This window comes from Biomphalaria glabrata, chromosome 5 (genome assembly GCF_947242115.1).
Source record: "Biomphalaria glabrata chromosome 5, xgBioGlab47.1, whole genome shotgun sequence".
Taxonomy (NCBI): Eukaryota; Metazoa; Mollusca; class Gastropoda; family Planorbidae; genus Biomphalaria; species Biomphalaria glabrata.
The window spans coordinates 21,547,230-21,559,271 of record NC_074715.1 but is presented as its reverse complement, the minus strand read 5'-3'; the positions used below and the strand labels follow the sequence as shown (position 1 = coordinate 21,559,271).

The 12,042-nt window shown below is 32.7% G+C and overlaps 1 protein-coding gene across 4 annotated transcripts in view; it reads right to left on the bottom strand.

Moving 5' to 3' along the window:
- The window catches only part of LOC106068923 (dynein axonemal heavy chain 7-like), a 70,131-nt gene that overhangs the window by 42,770 nt on the left and 15,319 nt on the right, over positions 1-12,042 (bottom strand). For all 4 annotated transcript variants that reach the window (XM_056028420.1, XM_013228421.2, XM_056028422.1 and 1 more), the window contains 17 exons: positions 11,692-11,805; positions 10,248-10,375; positions 8,925-9,074; positions 8,072-8,225; positions 7,795-7,941; positions 7,175-7,311; positions 6,795-6,930; positions 6,256-6,362; positions 5,967-6,123; positions 4,579-4,727; positions 2,978-3,070; positions 2,639-2,819; positions 1,868-1,974; positions 1,580-1,781; positions 965-1,126; positions 434-625; positions 83-192 (listed from right to left, as the gene is read on the bottom strand). In XM_056028420.1, coding sequence (XP_055884395.1) covers positions 83-192; positions 434-625; positions 965-1,126; positions 1,580-1,781; positions 1,868-1,974; positions 2,639-2,819; positions 2,978-3,070; positions 4,579-4,727; positions 5,967-6,123; positions 6,256-6,362; positions 6,795-6,930; positions 7,175-7,311; positions 7,795-7,941; positions 8,072-8,225; positions 8,925-9,074; positions 10,248-10,375; positions 11,692-11,805 — 2,426 coding nt within the window. The remainder of the gene's footprint in view (positions 1-82; positions 193-433; positions 626-964; positions 1,127-1,579; positions 1,782-1,867; positions 1,975-2,638; positions 2,820-2,977; positions 3,071-4,578; positions 4,728-5,966; positions 6,124-6,255; positions 6,363-6,794; positions 6,931-7,174; positions 7,312-7,794; positions 7,942-8,071; positions 8,226-8,924; positions 9,075-10,247; positions 10,376-11,691; positions 11,806-12,042) is intronic.

Sequence of the window (12,042 nt, the reverse complement as noted above, 5' to 3'; positions counted from 1 at the left end):
TGTATATACTAAGTAAGGATGTAGATGAACATGCTAAACTAAAGAGGTAGATATAAAATGAAAAGAAATATCAGCACTTAACCTGTAACATCTGTCTGTTAATGGAGTGACCACAAGTCTGCCAGTGTTTCCTAAATATTCATAACCATATCTGAGCTGTGAGTTGATCATTCTTGTCATCAGGTTTTCATCCTAAACAAACACAATCTAAGTTTAGGTTGAGATTTAGAAAGTATACAGCTTTAAAAAGGGCTGAGTTATACAGGCAATGTAGTGATTATGTTTTTAGCACCAATGGATTTAACAGCTTTACAATTGTTGAATAAAATAACTTTCTAGAAAGAGACTACAATATTAAAAACCTTTATATAAAAAACAAATATGGGGTTAGGGTTAGGCTTATTTTCTAAAGTAATGTATCTAAATTGCATACCTCCCAGTAGTAGCGCAACTGACTCAGCCATTTGAAATCAGATGGACTGGTCACCTCATCTTCAACAATTTGTGCCAAGACGTCCCGTGCATGCACATCAAGTACAATTAAAGCCTGAAGTGTTGTCCGGTTTTGTTTGGACAGCTTCCCACGGACCAAGGCTACAATTTCATCAATCTGAGTATGATTTAACTACCAAAGAAGAAAAAGTTTGTAATTACCAAAACCATTTTAGTTCATCAAAGGAACATACTTATAAAAAGATGGATTATGTTTTAAAACTGAGGTACATGGGATATACATATATATCTTATTTATTTTTATATGTAAATTTAATGTAAAGAATTAGTAAAATATAATATTTATAAAAAGTATTCACAAGGTATTGGGGTAAATTATTTTTTATCCCTTTCTTTTTTAAATCCTAACTATAAACACAGCAAAAGTCTACTTATTATTTCTATTACAACTTTGTTAATCACAAATTAGTGCAGACAAGGACAATTGGATGTATTAAGATATTTGACTTACTTTCAAATAGTTTTCTAAGGCATATGGACCCTGAATGATTGCATCTGTTACATATGTTGTCCAGTACGTCTGTCCAACACCAAGAACTGCTTGACCAGGCCAGGATCTTACCCAGTGAGTCCTGACTTCTTTTACATATGCTTCTAAAGCTTCAAAGATCACCTTTGTTAGACAAAGAAAAATAACATTCATCAAAAAAACAAAAAGGTTATGAAAACAAAGGTGCTGAACTATATCAGGTGAAAACAAAAGCCATTAAGGGGCCAAACCTTATAAAAAAATTAATTTAAAAAAGGTCAGTTTTAATCAGCATCATGGCTTGAAAACTATAGAAAGATAATTATAGTTTGTTTCAGTAGTGATTAAAAAGAAACAGAAATTTTACAGAAAAAAGTTCATATATGGTGGCACCATGTTAGTATATGCCAAGACTTGCTTATACTAAATCAATGTGTTAACCTTAAAACAATTATTGTATTAATACAAACAACTATTAGCTGTCATATCACCAATCTGTTAGTACAAACAACCATTAGCTCTCACATAAAAAATCTGTTAATAAAAACATGAATCTGTTAGACTTTATTTAAAACAAAAAAGCTAATCCATACTTACAGCTCTTATTGAGGTGACCATGTCAGTCTCAAGCTCCAGTAGCCACTTCTCTACCTGACCTTTGGCCCTTGCAGTTGAAATTGTGTCCTTCAGTTTGACCACTTCCCCTTCACTTGATTTGATATGTGTTATATCTTTGTCTGGCACAGTGAAAGTTAAACTGGCAATACCTTCAAAACATTTTTTCAGATGGGGTTGCACCCTGGAAGAAAAAAAAATTGAGCAAGTTTTCTTAGACTTTTCTAGTATTTTTATCCTGGCCTACTAATTAACTAGTTATCTTTGTACCTGGTAGGATCTTTAGTCTCAGAAAGAATCTCTAGTAATTCATCATTAGAGAGAAAGAAAAACCTAGGAAAATATAATCTCTTTTTCTCCAAGTAGTCATTGAGTCCCTGGAAAAAAAATACAAAAGTTTCACATGAAATAGTATCAATTTATTTCAATCTAAAAAATATACACTCTAATCATTTTGCTAACAGGAGTTTTAATATTATTGTTGTCTTGATCTGAATTAAAATTGATTTAAATACAACTCTAAAAAGAGCAACTCAGCTTCAAAAAAAGATGAAATAATAAACTCACTGAAGACTAGAGAAATGGACGAGCTCTCATCCAAATCACAAGAAAGATGACGCTTACTATAAGCTATCCCGACAAGACCAACGTCTAATCTTTCGAGTCAGGACTGGACACAACAGAATGCAACAACACATGTACCGGAAGCTCAAAATTGGAACCAGTGAAATCTGCCCATGTGGAGTATCACCAAAGAATGCAGACCACGTCCTCCAAAACTGCTCTCTATACCAAGAGGCCCGTATAAGACATTGGCCCCAAATCACCCCAATAGAAAGGAAACTATATGGAGAGCTCCCTGATTTGGAAACCACTGCGCAGTTCATCTCATGTATTGGTCTACTCATCTGAACACTCCAACATAACAGTGAGAACGAAGAAGAAGAAGAAGAAGAAGAATGAAGACTGAACTTCAAGTAACAGTTAGTTCTAACAAAATGATGACACAGTAAAATAACTAGAAACACAAAAGATCTTTACTTTAATAATTAACTCCAGAAGACTGTTATTTTTCTGCATCTTAGCCAAAATGCCATCAATCTCAATAACTTGCATGACAGATGGGTCCTGGACACAGACTTTCATCACTTCTTTCCAGGTTTTATCAACAGTCTTGAACCTGCGACCTTCTTCTGGCATCTGCATCATGATATCTGGAGAGCTGAAAATAAAGAATGTAATCAAATCTTACATTTATAAACTGATGCACAGAATTTTCAATATATATAACTCCATTTCTATTATTCAGTACAGCACTGCTTTTTAGTATCATTTTCTTACAGCTAATTTTAAAAAGAAAAAAAAGAAAACAAAAATCACCTGAATATGGGCTCTAAATATAACCAAGTTGCTTGAACTTTAAGCCAGGCATCAATAATGTCTTGTAAAGATGTCAACTGTTTTTCAAAATGTCTGAAAAAAGTTTTTTAAAATTGTAACAGCATATTCAATAAGAATGCAAGTCCCTATTTGACAGACTGAAAGGAAATATATGTGTTATCTCGAAGCAGGACGTTTTGGCACCGACGTTTTGGCGCGAAGGTCGTTTTGGCGCGAGCCGTTTTGGTGACGGGACATTTTGGCGCAAAATACATTATGTACATTTATTGTATTATTTCTTTTAAAAGAATTATTCATATCTATGTTTTGCATGAGTGTTTGTGTTAAGACATATTTTTCACGTACTAAATGTAAATGTGTGTTTGTTTTTCACATCATTTTCTTAATTAAACATTTTGGCTTGTGTATGTGTGCTTATTAAGAGGCACACTTTTATTTTCAAAAAAGTTTTTAAAGATACTACTTTAAAATTAAAAACAAAAATCGCGTGAGAGGGGGAGGGGTGGAGGAAAGAGTATATACAAGGAGTGAAATGTGAGCAGAAGAGGGGGGGCGGGATAGGTGTCACATGTAATGACCATTCCCAAGGAGATGATCGCCAGACGCATGACGCCAACGACCAGTGCTCAGTGCTGGTCTTGTCTTCATTTGTTTAACTCTACCTGCGTCAATGCGAGATGTGTCACCCAAATCACCCCTACCCAATTTCTCAAAATATATCTATTCACGTTAGAGTTTGTACTGATCACATTCCGTGTCTTGATCTTTACTAAGTGTGGAGTTATTGTCGTCATTCAGCGTAATAGAGCTTTAGATGTTAACATGGTTTTTGTTATATTAAAGTGTGACACTTAGCTAGTTCGTATATTACACTAATGTCAAATAAAAAACAAAATCTTATGGAAAGAAATTCAAAAATGTTATCCAGTGGGATTAGCAGAACTCAGATATAGCATGTCATTACCATTCAGGAATCTGACTTATTATAGGCCTATATTCATGAAATAGGCAAAACCTTTATAATTAAAAAAAAAAAATTCGCTGAACGGTGTTAGAATTCATATTATACATACAATATTATGATAGAGTGAAATAAACATTGTTATAAAAGCTACGTGATTATTAAATTATCGTCAAATGATATCTCGCGCCAAAACAGCTCGCGCCAAAACGTCCCGTCGCCAAAACGGCTGGGCCAAAACGGCGGCGCCAAAACGTCACGTACCGGTGTTATCTCTAAGTGAAGTAGGCTTATCTCCACTTTTCACTAGTTACATTGGGATAGCTGCATGGTCATGTAGAATGCACAATGGTCATAAGTTTGAACCCTGCCTGCTATCATCTCTCAATAAGTAGCATTTATTTTCTTTTTCTCATACCAAAAAAAATAATTAATTACCAGTAATCATTTAACTAACTGGTTAATTTTTTTTTATTTATTCATGTTTTGTTAGATACAACAAATAATTGTGTAAAGTTTCAACTTGATCTGAGAATGGATGTGGGAGAAAATATATGTAAAAAAATTGTACCAGACAGACAGAGTGAGCTGATATAAGCAAATCTATCAGATGCCTTACTCAATTTCTGTTTCAAATGGTTTAATGAATGGAGATCCCTTCATTGTTTGAACTTTAACTATGTGATCATCCAAAAGTTGTTGGATTTCATCCACACCAGACAAGATGTAAGTCCCTGTGTCTCTGTAAGGTACTGTGATAAACTTAAGCTGTAATACCACACAAAAAATCAAAGCAGTTTGAACCTTTAGTTATTTTTAAACAAATGCAAAAAAAAAAAAAATCATAGAACATGAGAGCAATGGAACAGTAGGTTGCCACCTTTTCACTGCACTATATTAAATAGACTATTTTCCCTTTTGTAGAAATATTCAACCCAAGTTACTGTGTAACCAGAATAAAAATCACTAAAGCAAGCATGTATATAACTAAATATGTAGTTTTTTTTAAGTTATTACAAAGGTCCCTTTTCTATGCTTTCTTCAAACCAAGATTATTCTATCTGGAAGGTGTATAAGCTAGAAAAACAAAGAGCATACAGAAGTATAAAATAGGATAAAGACCACATCAAGAAATGCATGGAACTACAAAGCAACCATTAAGTTAGCAAATACAAGGAGGAAAAGAGGTAACTGGTTTGAATCAGCAAATACAAGGAGGAAAAGAGGTAACTGGTTTGAATCAGCAAATACAAGGAGGAAAAGAAGTGACTGGTTTGAATCAACAAATACAAGGAGGAAAAGAGGTAACTGGTTTGAATCAGCAAATACAAGGAGGAAAAGAGGTAACTGGTTTGAATCAGCAAATACAAGGAGGAAAAGAGGTAACTGGTTTGAATCAGCAAATACAAGGAGGAAAAGAGGTAACTGGTTTGAATCAGCAAATACAAGGAGGAAAAGAGGTAACTGGTTTGAATCAACAAATACAAGGAGGAAAAGAGGTGACTGGTTTGAATCACAGTCTTGGTGCCCTAAAAGTCCAACAACTAGATCTATGGGACAGGGTGATATTTCTGAGTGAGTTCTGTAAGAGTGGAAGTTATGTGCCACAAAGTAAGTAAAGTCATTAATTCTACTAATGGCTAAAAAAAAATGTATGTATTGTATCATGTTTTTTTAACTTCTCATTTAGATAATAATTGTTTGCAATCACACCATTTTATAAAATCAGAGCTGTCTACTCCTCCATTAGGCTAGCCACAAATCTAATTACATTTGGGCAATAACATATTAATTGTAGAATTAATGGTGATTTTTTAAGAAGAGAAGATTGCATGTCAATAACTACATTAATAATCTCCCTTAGAAAGACATAAAAAAAGATCAGTTTTAAGCTAATGTGTCAATCACTTGTGGTCAGGCATCTTTAAAGTTAAAGTAAAAGTGATGACACCACTTATCATATAGCAGGAAGCACAAATAACTCTAATTAGCTAGTGTGTCACTCACAGGTGCCCAAGCTTCCATCATTCCTTTCAAAGCTTTTTCTAAAGAGAACTCTTTGGTAGCTGCTTCATTGACCAGCTCAAACATGTTCAGGTGTTTTTTCAGATCCAGTTCCAAAAAGTAGGTCAAGTTGGTACTCTCTGTAGGGTAAATTTTCTTCCTGTTCAATGAAAGAATAGTTACTGTTTAAAAAATTCTACCCTGTAGCCTATAACAAAACTGTGACATCTTCAACGATTTCAGATACATGTCAACACTAAGTTCAATGAAATCAGAAGGTAAGGTTACTCACCCAGAGATCTCAGAGATTTGATCCCAATGACGTGTTCTGAGTCCAGGATTAAAGAGAACATTAATAAGCGGGATATGTTGTTTGAAGGCATCCACTTTCTCTTTAAACTAAAGATTAAAAGAGAATAAAAAAGGATGTGAGTATAAAAATGAATATTTATATCAAATATTTAAGAATTTTTTAGTGCTGCAAAACATCATGTATTTTTATATTCTTTTAACTGGTGTACTTGAGTCAGGGAGAGTGCTATAAAAAACAAACCAATGAAATTGACTATAATATATATAGTACTTTTCTCCATGCTATTGTATCAATTTCAAAGGGCATATTGCATTGAACTGAAAAAACAATGATAGTGACTATAATTTGTATATTGCATTCCTAGGCAAATTTTTATGAAGGAAGATTCAAGAAAAGTTTCTTCACTTCTGTTTTTTATTGTAATTGAATTGCATTCTTTAGGAGGATTTAAATTTGAGAACCTCAGATCTCTAACTAGCTGATTAAAATGATGAAGCCTGTAAAGAAATGGAAGTTACATGAACAGCAATGGCCTCAGCTCGAGGTTTCTTGTTAAATTGCTTTTCTAGTTTAAATATTGCTCTGTAGGAAGATCCAACACTAGCATCCACTTCCTCTGGCAAAACATCCACCATGGGACCATGCATCCATTTCCTGAAAAATAATATATATATATGTTTTTTTAGGGTTATATATATATGGAGAGAGAGATGCAAAGTTTTAATTTTAGACTTAATCATAATTATAAAATAGAATCACATATGATGGACATTGTTAACATAAAAAGCAAGAAAATCTAAATTATACAAATTAGAGTGACTTAAATAGAAGAAATGTCCACATTAAAAGAAAGATGAGCTCATAACAATCTGAATGTAGACAGATGATTGTTTTTGACCTGTAGTTTTCATTAAATTGAGCACATTCCTTGAAAAGACTAGCGTATGGTTTTAGTTTATTGATAGCCGCAAGACGCTGAGGATATTGGGAAGTCTCAAAACCAAATGCTTCTTCCTCCTCATTAAAAAGAGCAATCTAAACAAGAAAGAAAAAAGAAAGAAAAAAAAAAGTTAAATATATAGAAATTCCATTAATTCTGATCTATACTTATTTGTTAATTGAACCAAACATCTTGATTTCAATTTGAAAGAAATGTGCTGATTATGCTTTAACACAGTATTGTCATATTTTTGGTCATATGAATGCTCTATGTCATAGGAAGATATTAATGTATTTGGGACTTTCTCTATGGCAGAAAAATGTATAAAAAGCTAGTTGTATAAATAGCTAGTTGTATAAATAGTTTTATAGAATATCTGGTGTACACAATAAAGTGTTGATAAGCTTTTTTCTTAAGGTATATAATTTTGATTTTTAGTTTCAGCATAAGACACAGCTCTTCTTAGCTTGCAAATAAACTAAACTACTGACCAAGTAAATGAAATTTGTGATTGCAGGTTAAGAATAGAAAACAAACCTGACAGAATGAAAGGCAGGAGTACATAAATCAATTCTAACCTTATCAGCAGCTTCAATCAGCTTGTCTTGCAATGCTATAGTTATTTTATTGTAATTTTCCACTTGTGTCACATCTGTAAGCAAATCCAATTCTTCAACTTGTTTTGAATAGTCTTCGAGTTCAGATAAAAACATCAACTTACTAATCTGGAAAAAACAAACTTTAATTTATTAACTTTTTCAGTACACACTCAATACTTTTTCCCCCAAAAGTGTTAAAGTAAAACAAAATGTCAATACTTGCATATATACAATATAATATAAAACTAGCAAGTACCTTTAACTCTTCATGTAATTCTTTGAGCTTCTCTGTCATTATGAGTGCATTCTCTTCTAGAATATGATCTGTTTTCTGATACCATTGAAAAGGTTCACCATTCAGACGCAGTGTTTGTGGATTGAAATTACTATATTCTGTTAAAAACATGAGTCTGTCAACAAATCAAAGTCACTGGTAAACAAAGTGTTTTTTTTTAAATCAACAATCTGAAAGGATTAATCTCTAGTAAAAAAAACATACTTTCATATATTGCATAAATCAAGTTAAATATTTATAATTCTGGTCCAGTAATTTTTTTTCTATATTGATAGAAATGAATAATGTTGGAAAAATTAAAAGAAATGGTACACTATAAGCCCTGCTATTATTAGAAAAATTGATAATTAATTAAGCTAAAGGTGTCAAACAAAAATGTTATTAACTTATTGCTAACAATTTAAAAAAAAAAAAAAAATTTATATTGTCCAAAAAAATATTTAAAAAAAAAGGCATAACCAATCAAAAAATTCAGAAACTGTAACAATTGAAAATACAAATATATAAAAGTTCAACCTAAATGTGAAGAACTGAAAAGAAGTTAATGAGACAATCAAGTATGCTACTAGCTCTGGAAACTATTCCATTATTAATCTATCTACTTTTTAAAAGTTTTGAATACATTTATTTTTCCATTGTTAATGTATTTAACTATCTTCACTTCCTATTCACTTAAATAAAGCTATCTATTACACAATTCAGATAATTGCTCTAGTAGCAATAGTCATACAATGTTTCCAACTGTAAAGAACAGCCAGGGAAGAGAACTTGAAACATGAAAGCATTGAAAAGGAGAGCTTGAATATCTGCTTACCTTTTATTAGACATTAACAACTCTTTATAAAATTCTGCCAGCAGTTCTTGCTGCACTTTTTTCATGTATGCATCTAATGCTAAGTAGTCTTTTGTGTTGGCTGGAATTGAAAGTGCTGTTTGACTCATTTCATTATAGCGTGCACAAAGCCTGTTATCATTTTCAAAAAAGAATTCTTTAATGGGATGAAATGTAATCATTTTTATAGAGTTATTACAAATATTTGAAACATTTTAGTAGGCCTACCAGTAGGCCTATACAATTAAATAAGTATATTTATATAGCTATAAATATATATGTAAAACTTTCAATATTTTTTAAAATGTAAATTTTAAACATGAAAATTAGAGAATAAACAATGATTCAATAGTCAGCATAATGAGCTATAACTATCTTTGTATTCTGAGAAAAATTATTTTGCACATTTAAATAGCTTATGCTCAAAGTAATGTTTTTCCTTATAAAATACATGGTCCTATGTTGTTTTTTTAATAGTATATGTGTTTATAATTTAAAAAACTCTTTTTGATTTTAAAATAATTCTTTTTTACTCTAAGAAGGAACTATTAATTTATATATATATATATATATATATATATTTTAATAACAGATACAATAATTTACACATACATGTATATTGTATACAAATTAGAGCAGGAGAGGTTCACTAGCCATGGTTGACTATCCACCTAGGAGAAGGAAAACTCTGAATTCAAACTTCTGCTGCCTAGCAGCATTCCCAAACATGAGTAAGATTTTGGGAGTCAACCCTAAGGAAACATTAGGAGCCAGCAACCCTAATGCAGTTTGCAGCACACACTGCTATACCCTGGAAGAGCCTGTGATGCCGCTGACCCTGAAATGTATCAGCATTTGCCATTTCTTTGGATACATCAGCTGCAAGGAGAGGAGGGAACTGATAAATGGGCAACATGGTTCCAACCATAGCTAATGCCCAGGCATTGATCCAAAGTTGCTTCTTGAATGAAGGAGGCCATACAGATATAATCTTTCTAAGCACTTTCTAAGCCTTTCAATACTTTTTTACATGAATAATGTATGGTCTTTATTACACATATAAGGTGGGATATGTTTAAGTCCCTATATAGACTTAAATTTTTATTCCAGATTGGACACAAGCTATTTGCCTTTACAGGGATCACAGAGACTCCCTCCCCCAACATCCACAAGTTGATTGAAGAGATTGGACCACAGCAAGCTATAGGAGAGGGAAAGACTGCACTATTAAACAGCAAGATTAATAATAATAATATAAGGTATGGTTCTAATATGACAATATAATATTCTTATGAGTCAACTTACACTTTATTACTCTCCAGATGATCTTCTAATATTTGCTCAACTAAGACCTCACAAATACTGGTAGTTCTTTCATGCAGAGTCTCAATCACTTTTTCACTATTCACATTAAACATGCCAACTATTTCAGACTGAAACATTCAAATAAAATATATCTCAAAATAAACCTAACAGGATCTTTTTACTCTTGTTCAAGTTCTATACTTAAGCATGATATGTACTTTGGACTGTTATGATGGCCTTGAGTTCAAACCCTGCCATCTACCATCCTCTATCTTCCTCCATACCTCTAGGATTCATAAGGAAATGTCAGCTAACCATTAGAACATCATTAGCCTTCCCTAGCCTTTAGCCTTGTGCTACCCCAGGGGTAGTTCATTGAATTTTTAGATATTTCTAGCATTTCAAACAGCTATTGAAAATTAGATGAACAATTAGAAAAGTAATGAATCCCTAAAGCTGATAGACAGATGCAAGTGTAGAAAAATTAGACACACCGGATCAGTGGCCAATTTAAATTTTCTTTTACCATGGAATGTTAAAACTTTTAGTTTATTTATATATTTATTATTCAGACATATAAGCTTAATACATTTTATCCATTGACAATTTTTTTTTTCCTCTTTTTACAAAGGTACGACAACTAATAACATACTTTTAATACAACTAAGCAACACTGACATATAAATAAATGTTCCACCTGATACACAAAGAGTTGATAGCACATGTTATCACATTTGTACTCATTTCTTTTTCCCTTTCAAATTTTAAAAATAAAATTAAAAAAAAAATATAGACATTTTTTTTTCCCATAGTCAGTAGAATGGAGACCTACAAGTGTGTTGCATCAATTTTGCTACTTCATTTTAATGATTCACAGATTGAAGAGATTTTTTTTCCTAATACATATAGTAAAAGAAGTTCCCCTTTAAGACCTTGCGATCTTGGGAAGATGATGTAAAGGTCATCTGTTTCTGTGGCCCACGGTTAAAGGGTGTGCATGTGGCCAGCACAATGACCAACATCCTTTACTTTCCCCAACTAATGTCAGGTACCCATTAGAGCTGGGTGGACTCAGAGGTACCCTAAAGATACCAACATTGAAAATCACCAGAATTCAAACCCGGACCCCTGGTTCAGAAGCCAAGCAGTTTATCGGGTACCCATTAGAGCTGGGTGGACATAGTATACCCTAAAGATCACAAAATTGAAAATCCGAGTCTTCACCTGAATTTGAACCTGCTACTCCTAGTTCAGAAACCAAGAACTTTACCACTCAGCCACGACGCCTTCTCCTAATATATATATATATTTTTTTTTTTTCTTTCTTTTGTTGCTACAGTGACTGCCTTCCACCTAGAGGTACATGTCTAGTGTGCCATGTAGATAAGTGACCCTGGACCTAAGTGGATTCATGAAAATACAAAATGCCTAAGTATAAACTTACTCTGGATAAATCTGTGATAACCTGGTCAGCTAAATTCTGGAAGTAGTAAAATTTCTCAACAAGTTGTTCAAACGGATGAGGTTCTGAGAGAAATATCTCTAAGTCATACTTAGCCTTTAACAAGAAATAAAATAAAAATAATTAAATTAAATATAATACTTCTTTGCCACGCAAACACTAAAATATTCAAAAGTTAGAAAAACAAGTGTAACGTGGACTGTCCACTGCACTTCTAAACCTTTTCCCAGATACTGCTTCACACACCACACACACAGCATACTGAGCAAACTATAGAAGGGTGAAAGACTGCACTATCAAAAAAAAAGATTAATCATATTAGTTATAATATTG